The 19,702-nt window shown below is 43.0% G+C and overlaps 1 protein-coding gene across 1 annotated transcript in view; it reads left to right on the top strand.

The window, feature by feature from the left end:
* LOC115138263 (ALK tyrosine kinase receptor-like) overlaps positions 1-19,702 on the top strand; it is a 683,992-nt gene that overhangs the window by 646,633 nt on the left and 17,657 nt on the right. The window contains exons 19-23 of the mRNA XM_029674939.2: positions 1,268-1,381; positions 8,302-8,488; positions 10,060-10,150; positions 13,765-13,829; positions 14,162-14,291. Of these exons, the coding sequence (XP_029530799.2) occupies positions 1,268-1,381; positions 8,302-8,488; positions 10,060-10,150; positions 13,765-13,829; positions 14,162-14,291 (587 nt within the window). The remainder of the gene's footprint in view (positions 1-1,267; positions 1,382-8,301; positions 8,489-10,059; positions 10,151-13,764; positions 13,830-14,161; positions 14,292-19,702) is intronic.

The raw sequence follows: 19,702 nt of genomic DNA, 5'->3' as shown, positions 1-19,702 counted from the left end.
ACCTACTGTAACTTGAAAAGTATATACACTAGGTATATGAAGTCTCCATCCTCTACGTTGTACTTTAAATATGACAAATTATGAAAGTATTTTCCTAAGATAGGAATATGATTTTAGGAGCCATAAGAGATCATTTGTCTCCTATAAACATTGCACAGTAAGTAGCCACACCCCGAGTGAAGTCAGAGAGCGTGTCAGCCTGACAGAACCCTGTTGACCAGAGTGCATAAAAGGATAAAGATATTAACATGTAGACCAGAGAGACATCTTAGCTGCAGCTCACGTCCAAAGTGGTTCGATCTCTGAATATCAACACGAGGTAGAGGAGAGAAACTCCCCTCCTGGAAAATCACTGGTGCAGCTGATTAGCTGTCCTAAGGAACGTATCTAGAAAAGCGAATTTAAGTGGGACCATTCTACTACTCTTCAAACCATTCTATTCTACTACCCTTCTCAAATCACCGTATTCAACTACTCTCATCACTAATGGGAACCGTCGAAACGGCTGGCTAGCCTATCATCCAAGGAGCATCTTCCAGAGTGAACAACAGTAGAAGACAGAGGGTAGGGGGGACCCCTTTTGAACAATCAGAGCCTTACAAGCTTTCCACTGAAATCTCAACACCCTTCCTTAGGAGGGCTGGTACCGACAGAGATCCACAGTGAACAAAGGCATTTAAACGTAAATATATTAATGATTTCTTACTCCAAACGGGCGGTGGTTCGTGGGCAAAGTACATGATTACTGTGAGAGTAGTTCCTAAAATGTATCAACGATAAGTGTCTCTTTCTCTCTCTATCTACATCTCCTTTGTAACATGTCGCCATATGTTGTCAGTCCGCTAGGGACCTTATCCTAATGTATTAAGTGTGTTTGTTTATCCTATGTTATCATTTACTTAGCTAGTAAATAAATAATTAAACCCATTTGTGTAGTACTGAATTAGTAAGGCTGGGCTTTTTGCAGATACAGGAGGTTACGACTGTTCAGAATGACGATATGATATGAGGTTATGATTAATACGTTGACTGTTTTATGGATGTGGTAGAGTTTAATTCGGGAGATGGTAACTCTTTAACCAACAACTCTCGTGGTGCCCCGAATTCCTAATGAGTTCATTGTTACATGATTAATTTAATCGGGTAATAATTAAAGATAGTTAGTTATTTCGATAAATAACAGTCATCAGATGATTGAAAGTAAATTCACAACATCTTCTAATAAGATGTACTTGACCCAGATCTGAACTCTTCTCTCCCCTGGCAGAGGTGTCTCTGCTGCCACCCCAGCCCTCCCTGTCCCATCTGGCCCTGGGTCTGTCTGTGGGGACTTCAGCCCTCATCGCTGCCCTGCTGCTAGCTGTGTCTGGAGTCATGATCAGTGAGTGGTGAAATGCGACAGATACACACCTATAGTTGTGTGCACACACACACACACACACGCAAGCTTATGCGGAATCACACAGGCACACAAACACACAAATGTTGGTGTAAGGGATATTAAAAACATGTAGGTATCTATACATACTGTGAGAACACAACACACACCATTACATGTGAACACGTTATGTGCGCACAAGCATGCATATGTGCATACACACACACTCAGGAAGATTGATGCGCACAGACTAGGTACTTTGATGGATCAATGGCTGATGGCCTCCAGGTGCCTGTATGACCTCCCTACAGCGCCTGGGCATGCTCCTGATGAGGTGGCAGATGGTCTCCTGAGGGATCTCCTCCCAGACCTGGACTACATCCGCCAACTCCTGGACAGTCTGTGGTGCAACGTGGCTTTGGTGGATGGAGCGAGACATAATGTCCCAGATGTGCTCAATTGGATTCAGGTCTGGGGAACGGGCGGGCCAGTCCATAGCATCAATGCCTTCCTCTTGCAGGAACTGCTGACACACTCCAGCCACATGAGGTCTAGCATTGTCTTGCAATAGGAGGAACCCAGGGCCAACCGCAACAGCATATGGTCTCACAAGGGGTCTGAGGATCTCATCTCGGTACCTAATGGCAGTCAGGCTACCTCTGGCGAGCACATGGAGGGCTGTGCGGCCCCCCAAAGAAATGCCACCCCACACCATGACTGACCCACCGCCAAACCGGTCATGCTGGAGGATGTTGCAGGCAGCAGAACGTTCTCCACGTTCTCCACGGCGTCTCCAGACTCTGTCACGTCTGCTTTCATCTGTGAAGAGCACAGGGCGCCAGTAGCGAATTTGCCAATATTGGTGTTCTCTGGCAAATGCCAAACGTCCTGCACGATGTTGGGCTGTAAGGTCACCACCTGCAGAACCACTCCTTTATTGGGGGTGTCTTGCTAATTGCCAATCATTTCCACCTGTTGTCTATTCCATTTGCACAACAGCATGTGAAATGTATTGTCAATCAGTGTTGCTTCCTAAATGGACAGTTTGATTTCACAGAAGTGGGATTGACTTGGAGTTACATTGTGTTGTTTAAGTGTTCCCTTTATTTTTTTGAGCAGTGTACTTTGTTTTGGATGCTGCGGCTCTGTTGGGCTTAGTTGCTGTGAGCGCTGCTGTCTGTCCCAGGATCCTGCCAGATTCCGCATGGGGTGATAGACACGAAAGCCTATCTAGCTCTGCGGTTTCAAATGGAGGTCGCTATTGAACGTTTCCAGCGTTGCGGAAGCTGTGTTTACTTTGATTTGTTCCCGGGACAATGTGGACAGTGCTGACTTTCAATGTAGCAACTGCTTGCTTGCAGAGGACTACAGGAGTGAAGCGGCTACTCATAGCAAGCAAGTAGCAAACCTACACATGGTACTGGGGTATCCACGCCCACCTATCTTTTCTTTTTCTTCCACCCAAGTAGCCGGACGCCGCTCTGGTCTGGTGGAAGTTTTGCTCTCCACAGCTTACTGGCCGATGCTCAGCAGGGTTTCATCCCCGAAGGGGTCTCCCCCTTCCATGGAGAACAGAGCTATTCTCGACCCAACCAACCAGCCATGGAGGTACGTCACTCGCCGTGAAAGACGAAGAAACCTTCCTCTGGCAAAAGATATCTCCTTTGCCACCCTGGATCCAAAGGTTCCGGCGCCTTCTTCCTTGGGGGCTTCCCATTCAAGATCAGATCCAGGTGTACCTGCGTCTTCGTCCCCGGTTCTGTCTACCTCTCAGGAGGCTTCTACCACGGGTTCAGATCCTCAAAGCTCCCACCCTCATCAGACCATGAGGCTGACTGAGAGACCGGCCCATTCAACATCACCAGCTGTCATTATAGGCAGCTTTATTCTGAGAACATCTCGTCCCAAAGGCAAACACTGTACTACTCAGGAGCAAGAATACAGGACATCACGAGGCTACTTCCGACTGTTCTGCGACAGATGCCGGGTAATTAAATTGTCGTAGTCCATGTGGGGTTAAACAACATCAGGAGGGCTAGCTTGGAACATTTTAAAATGTATTTTAAAGAACTGATTTTAGCATTAAAAGACTAAAAAACTGCCAATTATTTCAGGTCCATGACCATCGTTGGGCCGCGGGTGTGAAGATTATTACTGTAGCTCTGCTGGATTCACTTTTATAGATAACTTTGACACCTTCTGGAAACAGAAGATAGTCTACAGGAATGACGGAGTCCATCCAAATCATCTTGGCTCCACGCATTTCAAGTCTGCGTTGAAACAATGACATTTCAATGATCCAAGACCAGCTCAGTAAATCCCTACCATTGTGGCAATGAGTCTTCATAATTCTGCATCTAATGTACATGATCCTAGGGGCATTGGCAAACACTATGTAAGTAACTTCATTTATGTGCCCCTAATTGCACCGAATACCTTTGTTAATCAAGTAAGGCAGCTTTTGTATGCAGTAATAATGAGCCTATGAACCAGAGTTACACTGTTAGGACTGAGGTGGTGTGCCCTAGTAGGAAGACCACTTTGTGCAGCTCACCCTGCACTATCTGCTCCATATAAATAATATGAGCAAGTCTACTTCTGATTAGCTTCCCAGTAAAGCATTAAAAAACAATCAAGCAACCAAGAAAAGTGCTACAAATAGCTCCTATTAACATATGCAGCCTGTAACAGCTGACATTCATATTCTGACTATATCTGAAACTCACTTAGAAAATACCTTTGATGATACAGTGGTAGCAATACATGGTTACCTAAAAGACTGAAATACCAACGGGGGCGGTGTTGCGATCTATATTCACAACCACATTCCTGGAAATCTTAGAGACGATCTAATGTTAAATACTGTAATTACTCTGCCAATCCTGATGTCCTAGCCTTGTCTGAATCCTGGCTGAGGAAGGCCACCAAAAATTCTGAAATCTCCATCCCCAACTACAACACTTTCCGTAAAGATAGAACTGCCAAAGGGGGCGGAGTTGCAATCTACTGCAGAGAGAGCCTCCAGAGTTCTGTCTTACTATCCAGGTCTGTGCCCAAACAGTTCGAGCTTCTACTTTTTAAAATCCACATTTCCATAAATAAGTCTCTCACTGTTGCCGCTTGTTATAGACCCTCCTCAGCCTCCAGTTGTGACCTGGACACCATATGTGAATTGATTGCCCCCCATCTATTTTCAGAGTTTGTACTTTTTGGTGACCTAAACTGGGATATGCTTAACACCCAGGCCGTCCTACAATCTAAACTAGATGTCCTCAATCTCACACAAATTATCAAGGAACCTACCAGGTATAACCATTAATCTGTAAACATGGGTACCCTCATAGATATCATCCTGACCAACTTGCCCTCCAAATACACCTCTGCTGTCTTCAAACAGGATCTCAGCGATCACTGCCCCATTGCTTGCGTCCGTAATGGGTCCGCGTTCAAACGACAATCCCTCATCACTGTCAAACGCTCCCTAAAATACTTCAGAGAGCAGGCCCGGGTATCCTGGAAGGAAATTGACCTCATCCCGTCAGTATAGGATGCCTGGTTGTTCTTTAACCTCTTGCTCCTACCTGACACGCAGGCGTCCCATCTAGACATCTGGAAATGCAAATGCACTACGCTAAATGCTAATAGTACTAGTTAAAACTCAAACGTTCATTAAAATACACATGCAGGGAAGTGAATTAAAGCTACACTCATTGTGAATCCAGGCAACAAGTCAGATTTTTAAAATGCTTTTCGGCGAAAGCATGAGAAGCTATTATCTGATAGCATGTAACACCCCAAAAGACCCGCAGGGGACGTAAACAAAATAATTAGCATAGTTGGCGCTACACTAAACGCACCAATAAAATATATAACATTCATTACCTTTGACCATCTTCTTTCTTGGCACTCCTAGATGTCCCATAAACATCACTATTGGGTCTTTTTTCGTTTAAATCGGTCCATATATAGCCTAGATATCAATCTATGAAGACTGTAATCAAGGAAAAAAACATTGTTTTATAACGCGACGTCATTTTTTAAAATTAAAAAAGTTGACGATAAACTTTCACAAAACACTTCGAAATACTTTTGTAATGCAACTTTAGGTATTAGTTAACGTTAATAAGCGATCAAATTGATCACGAGGCGATGTAAATTCTATAGCTCTACGTCTGGAAATAATGTCCGGGTAAATCTCAACCAAAATATCCGGTCGGAGACCGGAAGAAAGACAATGTCTTGCGTCTTTTTGACCCAAGAAACAAAAGGTAGGCAAATGACAAGACTGTTGACATCGTGTGGAAGCTGTAGGTATTGCAACCTCAGCCCCATTAAATGTGGCTCACCTTTATCAATGGGTTCAAGTCGCGCATGGATATATTTTTCCATTTTCAGTGATCAGATTTTCCTGCACTTTTCGATGAAACGCACGTTCTGTTATAGTCACAGCCGTGATTTAACCAGTTTTATAAACGTCTGAGTGTTTTCTATCCACACATACTAATCATATGCATATGCTATATTCCTGGCATGAGTAGCAGGGCACTGAAATGTTGCGCGATTTTTAACAGAATGTTCGAAAAAGTAGGGGGTAGGAATAACAGGTTAACCTCTCTGGGATATGTGGGACGCTAGCGTCCCACCTAGCCAAGAGCCAGAGAAAATGCAGAGCGCCGATGCTATTATCTGAGAGTAGCACCTCCGTAAACAAAGAGAGAAAACATATTTCAACCCTGCAGATGCGACACAAAACGCAGAAATAAAAATATAAATCATGCCTTACCTTTGATTAGTTTTTTCTGTTGGCACTCCAATATGTCCCATAAACATCACAAATAGTCCTTTTGTTCGATTAATTCCGTCGATATATATCCAAAATATACATTTATTTGGCGCGTTTGATCCAGAAAAACACTGGTTCCAACTTGTGCAACGTGACTACGAAATATCTCAAAAGTTACCTGTAAACTTTGCCAAAACATTTCAAACTACTTTTGTAATACATTTTTTAAAGTAAATAATCGATAAAATTGAAGACTGGATGATCTGTGTTCAATACAGGAAGAAAACAAACTTACGCTACCTTTCTGGTCACGCGCCTCTAACAGTACACTTGAAGTGACCCTCGTTTTAAACAGGGCTACTTCTTCATTACACAAAGGAAAAACCTCAACCAATTTCTAAAGACTGGGGACATCCAGTGGAAGCGATAGGATCGGCAAGAAGGTCCCTTATAAGGTCCCTTATAAATCTGAATGGTTTGTCCTCTGGGTTTCGCCTGCTAAATAAGTTCTGTTATACTCACAGACAAGATTCAAACAGTTTTAGAAACTTCAGAGTGTTGTCTATCCAAATCTACAAATCATATGCGTATCTTTGGGCATGCATTTCATCCGGATGTGAAAATACTGCCTCGTCACCAAGAAGTTAACCACGTCTCAGTAAGGACCAACACATCTGGATTGGAGCTGTGAACCTACACTTTAAATTGATCCATTTTAGGTAATAAGCTTCTAGTGTGGTAGAGTGGCTAGACGGAAGCCCCTCCTCAGTAAAAGACACATGACAGCCCACTTGGTGCCAAAAGGCACCTAAAGGACTCCCAGACCATGAGAAACAAGATTCTCTGGTCTGATGAAACCAAAATTGAACTCTTTGGCCTGAATACCAAGCGTCATGTCTGGAGGAAACCTGGCACCATTCCTACAGTGAAGCATGGTGGTGGCAACATCATGTTGTGGGGATGTATTTCAGCGGCAGGGACTGGGAGACTAGTTAGGATCGATGGGAAAGACAAATGGAGCAAAGTATACAGAGAACGTTGATGAAAACCTGCTCCAGAGCGCTCAGGACCTCAGACTGAGGCTAAGGTTCACCTTCTAACAGGACAACGACCCTAAACACAGGCCAAGACAACACAGGGTTGGCTTTGTAAAAAGTTTCTGAATGTCCTTGACTGGCCCAGCCAGAACCCGGACTTGGACTCGATCAAACATCCCTGGAGAGACTAGCTGTGAAAATAGCTGTGCAGCGACGTTCCCCATCCAACCTGAAAGAGCTTGAGAGGATCAGCAGAGAAGAATGGGAGAAACTCCCCAAATACAGGTGTGTCAAGCTTGTAGCGTCATACCCAAGAAGACTTGAGGCTGTAATCGCTGCCAAAGATGCTTCAACAAAGTACTTAGTAAAGGGTCAGAATACTTATGCAAATATCATACTTCAGTTTTGTATTTGTAATAACTTTCTAAAAACCTGTCATTGTGGGGTATTGTGTGTAGTTTGAAGAGGGGAAAAACAAGCCTTCTAAATGTCTTATGGAGGCTTTATTATTTATGAAGCCTTAATAAAATATACTCCATGTAAAGAGTAGGCAAATAAGAATGTATGTCTTCCTGCTCACTTTGTCATATTGTTGACAAGGTATACATCTACAGTATCACCACATATTAAATGAAATGCACAAGTGGTTTTGAATGACTTCAGTTGATCCTAGAGACATGAAACTTTCACGATACAATAACTTGATTTTCCATTGGCATGGAAATATATTTTTTTAGGTCACCATACAGCAGTGGTTCCTATCCTTTTTCAGTTACTGTAGCACCAACTGAATTTCGCTCTGCCCATAGTACCCCTGAAGTACCCCATCATGTGCATTTTACCTGTAGGCCTATGATATCATAAGTCTTCCCAAGCATCCCCTGTGGATAGGCCCCCAGTGGTCCTAGTACCCCACTACCATACAGAATACACTAAGTCAATACACGATAATACAACATACAAGGGTACTGCACATGGAGGGGAATGACTGCTTTCAATTTATGTGAAAAATAATCCAGGACGCCGACATTGCTCATATTTTACATCCCTTCACATATCTGTCCATGTTTCCTCATAATATATTAATATTCTTGTCTATGCAGTGTACAGACGGAAGCACATAGAGCTACAGTCCATTCAGCTGGAGCTCCAGAGCCCAGACTGTAAACTGAGCAAGCTGAGGGCTTCCACCATCATGACCGACTACAACCCCAACTACTGCTTCGCTGGGAAGACCGCCTCTGTCAACGACCTGAAGGAGGTGCCCCGACGCAACATCTCCCTCACCAGGTAAACTAGCCTGTAAAATTGTCATAAACAACTTCAATATAATATATTCCATTTAGCAGATGCTTTTATCCAAAGCAACTTGCAGTCAAGCGTGGATAAATGTATTGCGTATGGCTGGTCCGGAGAATTGAACCCTCTAACCTGAGATTGAAAGTGTCATGATTTACCAACTGAGCGACAGAGGAACACAACAAAAATAACTAGAATACGTTGTTGTTGTTTTAAACTACACCCAACAATGTAACAGCATAAGCTCTAATAAAGTGTAGTGTAACAGCATCAGCTCTAATAAAGTCAGAATTTAAGTCAGAATTTCCCACACCCATGGAGTTAGGGACCCAAGACTCTTGGGGTGTTAGGGTATTAACACTTTGAAAAGTATTATCTTAACACTATTCCAGTGGGTCACATACTGTATACACATTAAGAAATTGTTTACTTTAACACTGTGGGGGTTAAAATCACATATACATACATACATATATATCACATATTTTCAGTGTAAATTTGCAACTCAGACTTTTGAAAGCATGGGCATTTCATGTTCAGTATCACTAATTGTCTATAAAAAAATATGAGATGAGTTCAAATGGAATCAGCAATGTTTTTGTTAAGTAGTGATGTGGAAACAAAGCTTCCTGAAGCATTGAGGCTTTCCAGCCAATTCTGTTGAAAATAGTTTACTCAAGGCTTTTATCAACAAAGTGTACACTAGTGGCGCCTGTTGGTAAAAATAACTTAGAGCAGCTAAATTATTGTAGATGACGTCCCACGCGCCTTAGCGCATGCACAGTATAGCCTTTTTGCATCGACTTGATGCTGGTACGCTGGCAACCAATGTCCCAAACACAGCGAAGGCTGGTCACCAACAAAAACACTATGAAGGCTGGTCACCAGCCTATGCTGGTCTATGTTTTTTTTTCAGCAGGGTTAGAAGTCACGTTTATATGACTCATAATACAGTGAGTGCATACATTTTTAGCTTGTGAGCCCTGCAGGAATTGAACCTAAGACCTTTGATTTGCTAACACCATGCTCTTACGACTGAGCCACACAGGACCAGAAAGCATATCTTCTGCTGCCATTTAGTGGAATGTCAGTTGTTCCTTCTGCTTTGCAAAGTAAAGCAATTCAGTAAAATGGACTTCCATGCTAAAGTCGGAAATGTCTTCCAAATATCTGAAAACTAATCAAACTTATTTTAATATTATACAGACGATAGTTTCATACGGTAGTTGCATGTACAATCCCAATGCAATGTTCTCACAAAGCACCAACATTACAGGTGACCCAGTAACCCCTGAAAGCCATGGTATTTATTGTTCGGAGGCGTCAGTACTTCAGATGTCAGAGGTTATAGTACATCACGGTGAAAAGCTAAGCTAGCCACCTGCTGCAATACTGTCCATAGGCCCACTTTCCTTCCACTCAGTAATCAATGACCTCGACTAAAGAAAGATTACTAAGTGCTGTGTGTGTGTGTGTGTGTGTGTGTGTGTGTGTGTGTGTGTGTGTGTGTGTGTGTGTGTGTGTGTGTGTGTGTGTGTGTGTGTGTGTGTGTGTGTGTGTAGGGGACTGGGACATGGTGCCTTCGGTGAGGTGTATGAAGGGATGGCAGTGGGGATACCTGGAGAGTCCAATCCCATGCAAGTAGCAGTTAAGGTGAGCCCTGGCACAAACAAAAAAGCAAAACAACAAACAAACAAGCAACTTACAGACAGAATATACAGGGCCTCAAACATCACGAGTATCAGCAAGAATGTGTGTGTATTTTGTACATATGAGCATTTTATTCAATAAGGGAGGAATTCCGACCCGAGTTAAGCTTGCGTGAATGGAATGTAATTCCCTTTGTATGCACTTTTCTCTAAATGCGTATTCTGACTTTGAACTTAAAGCATGAGAACAGCATGCTATTCACCCACTATTAGTTTGGGGTGGAGATCAAAGAAATGAAATTGTGGCCTTCAGATGAGCCGAATTCTGACCTTGACTTAATTACCTCATAATTTCACCACCTTCACACACGAGGAAACGATGAATACAACTCCAAGTGGAACAAAATCGAGTGTATTTTTTCCCTATATAAATAACACCATTCTCCGTGCACTGTAATTTACTAACTGATAAGAACTATTGATAACAGCTTGGTAAATTAGTAAGTCGTTTGGATAAGGGGATTTTAAATGTAAATGACAATTGGTTTAGATATATTTTACCTTATGGTCACTGGAGACAAATGTGAAACCAGTCATAAGGCAGCAAACTGAAGCACATCGGCATATCACGGTAGCCACCGTCACTTATACACCATACATTCAGAACTGTCCCTTTAGTGTTAGTTTCCTTACATTTTTTGAATCATTCAATTACAACGTTAGTTTACCTTCTTTTTCCTCTGTCACGTTTGTGTGGTCGATCCTAAGGATCGCTAGCAATAGTGGGCCATATTAGGCTAACGTATTACAAGGTGTGCTATAATTTGGGACATGTAGCCTATTTGAGTTACTATGGAATGCAGGCCATGCGTAGCAGTTTAAACCTGGAGCCTGACACACGGTTCACAACAGGTAAGAAGTAAAGTTTGAGAAAGGTTTTGCATACCGGTATGCATTTTTCATCTAAAAAAATATATATATATATAAAAATTTAAAACTAGGACTGCTGGGCCTCGAGGCCTCTTCAAGCTAATGGCAGTCATTCTGACAGCAAAATTCTAACAGCGTAATTAATACTTGCATACAGTGCCTTGCAAAAGTATTCACCCCGCCTTGGCATTTTTCCTATTTTTCCTATGGATTTGTTTTGTATTATTTGAATTACACAACATGCCTAACACTTTAAAGTTGCAACATATTTTTTCTTGTGAAACAAACAAGAAATAAGACAACAAAACTGAAAAATTGAGCATGCATAACTATTCATCCCCCCAAAGTCAATACTTTGTAGAGCCACCTTTTGCAGCAATTACAGCTGAAAGTCTCTTGGGGTATGTCTCTATAAGCTTGGCACATCTAGCCACTGGGATTTTTGCCCATTCTTCAAGGCAAAACTGCTCCAGCTCTGTCAAGTTGGATGGGTTCTGCTGGTGAACAGCAATATTTACATCATACCACAGATTCTCAATTGGATTGAGGTCTGGGCATTGGCTAGGCCATTCCAAGACATTTGAATGTTTTCCCTTAAACACTCGAGTGCTGCTTTAGCATTATGATTAGGGTAATTTTCCTGCTGGAAGGTGAACCTCCGTCCAAGTCTCAAATCTCTGGAAGACTGAAACAGGTTTCGTTCAAGAATTTAGCTCCATACATCATTCCTTCAATTCTGACCAGTTTCCCAGTCCCTGCCGATGAAAAACATCCCCACAGCATGATGCTGCCACCACCATGCTTCTCGGGGTGATGAGAAGTGTTGGGTTTGTGCCAGACATAGCGTTTTCCTTGATGGCCAAAAAGCTCAGTTTTAGTCTAATCTGACCAGAGTACCTTCTTCCATATGTTTGAGGAGTCTCCCACAAGCCTTTTGACGAACACCAAACGTGTTTGCTTATTTTTTTATGGCGACTCTTCTGTAATGCCCAGCTCTGTGGAGTGTACGGCTTAAAGTGTTTACGTGGAAAGATCCTCCAATCTCCACAGTGGAGCTCCTTCAGGGTTATCTTTGGTCTCTTTGTTGCCTCTCTGATTAATGTCCTCCTTGCCTGGTCCGTGAGTTTTTGTGGGAGGCACCCTCTCGGGGCAGGTTTGTTGTGGTGCCATATTCTTTCAATTTTTTTTATAATGGATTTAATGATGCTCCATGGTATATTCAAAGTTTCGGATATTTTTTTATAACACAACCCTGACCTGTACTTCTCCACAATTTTGTCCCTGACGTATTTGGGGAGCTCCTTGGTCTTCATGGTGCCGCTTGGTGGTGCTCCTTGCTTAGTGGTGTTGCAGACTCTGGCGCCTTTCGGAACAGGTGTATATATACTGAGATCATGTGACACTTAGATTGCACACAAGTGGACTTTATTTAACTAATTATGTGACTTCTGAAGCTAATTGGTTGCACCAGATCTTATTTAGGGGCTTCATAGCAAAGGGGGTGAATACATGTGCACACACCACTTTTCCATTTCAAAATTTTTTTTTTAAACAGGTTATTTTTTTTCATTTCACTTCACCAATTTGGACTATTTTGTGTCCATTACATGAAATCAAAATAAAACATATATTTAAATTACAGGTTGTAATGCAACAAAACAGAAAAAACTGCCAAGGGGGGTGAATACTTTTACAAGGCATTGTATATGCTATCACAAAAATTATCATTTGGTTGTGTTTATGAAGGTCTTAGGTGACATTAGAATACAATACAAAACTATTTCAAATAACACAATAGTATTGTCATTAGTTTATGTTACTGTAGGCTTCATGTAAAACACAAATGCAAGTGTTTCAAGTGTCTTTGTTACATCTATGAAAGCATGTGTTGGAACGTGGGAACAGCATATTTTTATATCTGCAAAAAAAACAATACCCCAACCACCAAGACTCACGGTCAGCAAGACGTGCGGTCAAATGATAAAAACATCAGTAGCCTAAACATCATTATAAGTGCCAAGTGTGCTTGATAAATAGTGAAAATCTGCACAAAAGCAATTATAATGAACATACGTGTCGATATAACAGCAGTCAAAAATAGTAAGTTATTGTCAGCACATTTGTGTGCCTTTTCATGCAATGGCATCAGTTGGAGCATGTCCATGTCACATCAACAACAAAAGCTTGTGAGTGCGTTTCTGATGTTGTCTTTGCTTAAGATGTAGGGCCTGCTCCCTCAATGAAGACGTTTTATTCCAATAATCGTCAAGTAGCATAGTCACTGGCTTGTTTTGTCCAAGCTGTCCCCTTCTCCCTCCTGTCTCACCGTTTCATTTGGTGGCTCAGTGCGCACCGTTCTGGCTTTTTTTGTGCTCATGCCTCGGAGTTGTAGATTCAGGCCGAGGCTCAAAATCAGAAGAATATGCATCAGATATGTCATGATTCATTTCACGAATTCAGGCTGTTCTGAGGGCAAAAGGGGGATTGAGGGGGGGTGCATGACTAAAAATGACTAAAAATGGCAGAGTAGTAAAAATAAATAATTAATGAGCAGTCCAAATGACTGCTTTAGCAGTTCTAGTGTTGATAAATTAGCCCCATTGTGTAGATTGCTCCCTAGTACTGTGAGACATTGTCTATGTTCTTTCTGAATGACCTCATTGTATTTTCTGTGTACGTCTAATATAGACACTCCCTGAGGTGTGCTCTGAGCAGGATGAGCTCGACTTTCTCATGGAGGCTCTCATTATCAGGTAACACACACACGTACACACAAACTCACACACAGTCTCACACACACATACAAGCTATTGGTTGAAGAGGTATTACACACATGCTCCTACCATGGCAGACCATTCTTCCACAACCATGTAATAACTTTTTATTTCTGACCCTCTCCTCCCACCCCCCCCCCCCCCATCCATCACTTTCTCTTTACTCCTTCTTCCTCCATTGTTTCTTCTCTCCTCCCTCCTTCCGGCTCTCCTCCCTTCCTCCCCCTCTCTCCTTACTCCATTCCCTATCCTCCCTCCCCCTTTTCTCCCTATTCCTTCCCCCACTCTTTTCTCTGTCTCTTCCTCTGCAGTAAATTCAGCCACCAGAACATAGTGCGGTGTATAGGGGTGAGTCTTCAGGCCCTGCCACGCTTCATCCTACTGGAATTGATGGCTGGAGGAGACCTCAAGAGTTTCCTGAGAGAGACGCGGCCCAGACTGGTCAGTTGAGTTGCTTGCTTGTTCCGTATATTTCAATTATAACAGTGTGTTAGTTGATAGCATTATTACTTTAGTTCACATCGTAGGTATTTTTGCGACATGGAAATGTTGCCCTAAGTGTCTTGCTCACAACAGCAGGAGATGGTTCCTTGGACCAGATATTTCTGAAATCTTGAAAAGTGTGTTTGACTACATTTGCCAAAATATAACAAGAAGGTGCATGCACAGAGAGGGCCAAATACACAAGCTACAATGTGTTCTTTGTTATTCTTGGTTGTGGGTCTTTGCTTGCCATCATTAGGATAAACTAGTAAGTACCGAACAAAAGGTACTTAATTTTGTCCCTGTAGGGGAACACATTTTTGGGCTGTGGAGAACCTCTTTATATTGGTTCTTTGTATAGCCAATGATACTGTATGGTTCTTCATTACACTGCTATAACCAGAGGGTTCTTCATTACACTGTTAAAAATGTCCCTGCTACTGGTTGCTGGATTAAGATATTATTGCTATAAGGGACAGTATGCTGCTGTATTCTGATTAATTGGGGGTCAATTTTAGGATTTGAACTCCAAACCTCTTGGTTGCCAGTGAACTGAATTGCCAGTGACCTGAATTTAAAGACATTTAAATTCTGTAATTTGTCCCTATGGGGGAACCCTTTTGGGTGCGACATCGAACCCTCTCACAAGGAACCATGGTGAGGTTCTTTGTTTTGTCCCTGTAGGGGAACCAAATTGCGTTCTGCAAAGAACCCTATCATGAAGAACCCTCTGGTTACAGGATTTTGTCATATGTCCCTATTGGGGAACCCTTTTGAGTTCCATTTATAACCCTTTCATGCAGAACCTTCTGGATCCAGGTAGAACCAATGACAGGTTCAACAGCTACTATAGTAATAGGATACTAAAGATGCGCTTATGTCAAACAATGTTCGGTATGGCAGGAAGCCTAGTGGTTAGAGTATTAAACTAGTAACCACAGAGGTTGCCAGATCAAATCCCCGAGCTGACAAGGTAGAAATCTGTCATTTTGTCCCTGAAAAAGGTAGTTAACCCCCTGTTCCTAGGCCGTTATTGAAAACAAGAATTTGTTCTCAACTGACTTGCCTCGTGAAATAAAATTATAAAAACGTACCAGGTACTGGTAGGTACCTTTAAGGGTGGGGTAAGGCCCCGAGGTAACTGTCCCCCACCCTGTAATTCTTACAGAAACCACATTGTCACCATTTCTTCCCAATACCTTCTCTTGCTGCTACTAATCTAGCTCAACTAAAAATGTTATCTGTCTCATGGGTCGCTCCACCTCAAAAAGTGCAAAAAACGATTTTCTACACACCGTCTCAGATTGCGGTGAAATCATTTCTGTAGTTGTTGTCCTTTAGTAGTGCAGCAATTCGACCATGAAGGCCTGATTAACGCAATCTCCTCTGAACAGTTGATGTTGAGATGTATCTGTTTCTTGAACTCTGTGAAGCATTTATTTCGGGCTGCAATCTGAGGTGCAGTTAACTCTAATGAACTTATCCTCCGCAGCAGAGGTAACCCTGGGTCTTCCTTTCCTGTGGCAGTCCTCATGAGAGCCACTTTCATCATAGCGCTTGATGGGTTTTATGACTGCACTTGACATTTTCTAGATTGACTGACCTTCATGTAATGAGTGACTGTTGTTTCTCCTTGCTTATTTGTGCTGTTCTTGCCATAATATGGACTTGGTCTTTTACCAAATAGGGTTATATTCTGTATACCACCCCTATCTTGTCACAAAACAACTAATTGGCTCAAATGCATTAAGAAGGAAATAAATTCCACAAATGAACTTTTAACACCCTCCCGTCAGTAGAGGATGCCTGGTTTCTCTTCAAAAGTGCTTTCCTCTCCATCTTAAATAAGCATGCCCCATTCAAAAACTGTAGAACTAAGAACAGATATAGCCCTTGGTTCACCCCAGACTGCCATTGACCACCACAAAACATCCTGTGGCGTTCTGCATTAGCATTGAATAGCCCCTGCGATACGCAACTTTTCAGTGAAGTCAGGAACCAATATACTCCGTCAGTTAGGAAAGCTAAGGCTAGCTTTTTCAAACAGAAATTTGCTTCCTGTAGCACTAATTCAAAAAAGTTCTGGGACACTGTAAAATCCATGGAGAATAAGAGCACCTCCTCTCAGCTGCCCACTGCACTGAGGATAGGAAACACTGTCACCACCCCTAAATCTATGATAATCGATCATTTCAATAAGCATTTTTCCACTGCTGGCCATGCTTTCCATCTGGCTACCCCTACCCCGGCAAACATCTCAGCACCCCCTGCAGCAACTTGCCCAAACTCCCCCCCCCCCCGCTTCTCCTTCACCCAAATCCAGACAGCTGATGTTCTCAAAGAGCTGCAAAATCTGGATCCCTACAAATCAGCTGGGCTCGACAATCTGGACCCTGTCCTTCTAAAATTATCCGCCGTAATTGATGCAACCTCTATTACTAGCCTATTCAAACTTTCTTTCGTATCATCTGAGATTCCCAAAGATTGGAAAGCTGCCGTGGTCATCCCCCTTGTCAAAGGGGCAGACACTCTAGACCCAAACTGTTATAGACCTATATCCATCCTGCCCTGCCTTTCTAAAAGCTTTGAAAGCCAAGTTACAGATCACCGACCACTTCGAATCCCACCGTACCTTCTCCACTATGCAATCTGGTTTCCGAGCTGGACATGGGTGCACCTCAGCCACGCTCAAGGTCCTAAACGTTATCATAACCGCCATCGATAAAAGACAGTACTGTGCAGCCGTCTTCATCGACCTGGCCAAGGCTTTTGATTCAGTCAATCACCGCATTCTTATCGGCAGACTCAATAGCCTTGTCTTCTCAAATGACTGCCTCGTCTGCTTCACCAACTACTTCTCAGATATAGTTCAGTGTGTCAAATTGGAGGGCCTGTTGTCCGAACCTCTGGCAGTCTCTATGGGGTGCCAAAGGGTTCAATTTTCGGGCCGACTCTTTTCTCTATATATATCAATGATGTCGCTCTTGCTGCTGGTGATTCTCTGATCCACCTCTACGCAGACGACACCATTCTGTATACATCTGGCCCTTCTTTAGACACTGTTCTATCTAACCTCCAGACAGGTTTCAGCGCCATACAACACTCCTTCCGTGGCCTCCAACTGCTCCTAAATGCTAGTAAAACTAAGTGCATGCTCTTCAACCAATTGCTGCCTGCACTCTCCCGCCCGACTAGCATAACTACTCTGGACGGTTCTGACTTAGAATATGTGGACAACTACAAATACCTAGGTGTCTGGTTAGACTGTAAACTCTCCTTCCAGACCCACATTAAGCATCTACAATCCAAAATTAAATCTAGAATCGGCTTCCTATTCTGCAACAAAGCCTCCTTCACTCATGCCGCCCTCGTAAAACTGACTATCCTATCGATCCTTGACTTCAGCAATGTCATTTACAAAATAGCCCCCAACAATCTACTCAGCAAACTGGATGTAGTCTATCACAGTGCCATCCGTTTTGTCACCAAAGCCCCATATATTACCCACCACTGCGACCTGTATGCTCTTGTTGGCTGGCCCACACTACATATTCGTTGCCAAACCCATTGGCTCCAGGTCATCTATGAGTCTTTGCTAGGTAAAGCCCAACCTTATCTCAGTTCACTGGTCACCAAGGCAACACCCACCCGTAGCACGCGCTCCAGCAGGTATATTTCACTGGTCATCCCCAAAACCAACACTTACTTTGGTCGCCTTTCCTTCCAGTTCTCTGCTGCCAATGACTGGAACGAATTGCAAAAATCGCTGAAGCCCGAGACTCTTTTCTTCCTCACTAACTTCAAGCACCAGCTGTCAGAGCAGCCCATCTAACTACTTCATCTCCATACTGTATTTTTATTTTTTTATTTTGCTCCTTTGCACCCCAGTATCTCTACTTGCACATTCATCTTCTGCACATCTATGACTCCATTGTTTAATTGCTATATCGTTATCACCTCGCCACTATGGCTTATTTTATTGCCTTACCTCATTTGCACACATTGTATATACAGTCGTGGCTAGAATTTTTGAGAATGAAACAAATATTAATTTTCACAAAGTCTGCTGCCTCAGTTTGTTATGATTGCAATTTGCATATACTCCAGAATGTTATGAAGAATGATCAGATGAATTGCAATCCATTGCAAAGTCCCTCTTTGCCATGCAAATGAACTTAATCCCCCAAAAACATTTCCACTGCATTTCAGCCCTGCCACAAAAGGACCAGCTGGCATGATGTCAGTGATTCTCTCGTTAACACAGGTGTGAGTGTTGACAAGGACAAGGCTGGAGATCACTCTGTCATGCTGATTGAGTTTGAATAACAGACTGGAAGCTTCAAAAGGAGGGTGGTGCTTGGAATCATTGTTCTTCCTCTGTCAATCATGGTTACCTGCACGTGAACACGTGCCATCATTATTGCTTTGCACAAAAAGGGCTTGACAGGCAAGGATATGACTGCCAGTAAGATTGCACCTAAATCAACTATTTATCGGATCATCAAGAACTTCAAGGAGAGCAGTTCAATTGTTGTGAAGAAGGCTTCAGGGAGCCCAAGAAAGTCCAGCAAGCTCCAGGACCGTCTCCTAAAGTTGATTCAGCTGCTGTATCGGGCACCACCAGTACAGAGCTTGCTCAGAAATGGCAGCAGGCAGGTGTGATTGCATCTGCACACACAGTGAGGCGAAGACTTTTGGAGGATGGCCTGGTGTCAAGAAGGGCAGCAAAGAAGCCACTTCTCTACAAGAAAAACATCAGGGACAGACTGACATTCTGCAAAAGGTACAGGGATTGGACTGCTGAGGACTGGGGTAAAGTCATTTTCTCTGATGAATCCCCTTTCCGATTGTTTGGGGCATCTGGAAAAAAGCTTGTCCGGAGAAGACAAGGTGAGCGCTACCATCAGTCCTGTATCATGCCAACAGTAAAGCATCCTGAGACCATTCATGTGTGGGGTTGCTTCTCAGCCAAGGGAGTGGGCTCACTCGCAATTGTGCCTACGAATGCAGCCATGAATAAAGAATGGTACCAACACATCCTCCGAGAGCAACTTCTCCCAACCATCCAGGAACTGTTTGGTGACGAACAATGCCTTTTCAGCATGATGGAGCACCTTGCCATAAGGCAAAAGTGATAACTAAGTGGCTCGGGGAACAAAACATAGATATTTTGCGTCCGTGGCCAGAACTCCCCAGACCTTAATCCCATTGAGAACTTGTGGTCAATCCTCAAGAGGCGGGTGGACAAACAAAAACCTACAATTTCTGATAAACTTCAAGCATTGATTATGCAAGAATGGGCTGCCATCAGTCATGATGTGGCCCAGAAGTTCATTGACAGCATGCCAGAACGGACTGCAGAGGTCTTG

Source organism: Oncorhynchus nerka, linkage group LG12 (assembly GCF_034236695.1).
Source record: "Oncorhynchus nerka isolate Pitt River linkage group LG12, Oner_Uvic_2.0, whole genome shotgun sequence".
Lineage (NCBI taxonomy): Eukaryota > Metazoa > Chordata > Actinopteri > Salmoniformes > Salmonidae > Oncorhynchus > Oncorhynchus nerka.
This window is presented reverse-complemented; position numbering and strand designations above follow the sequence as displayed.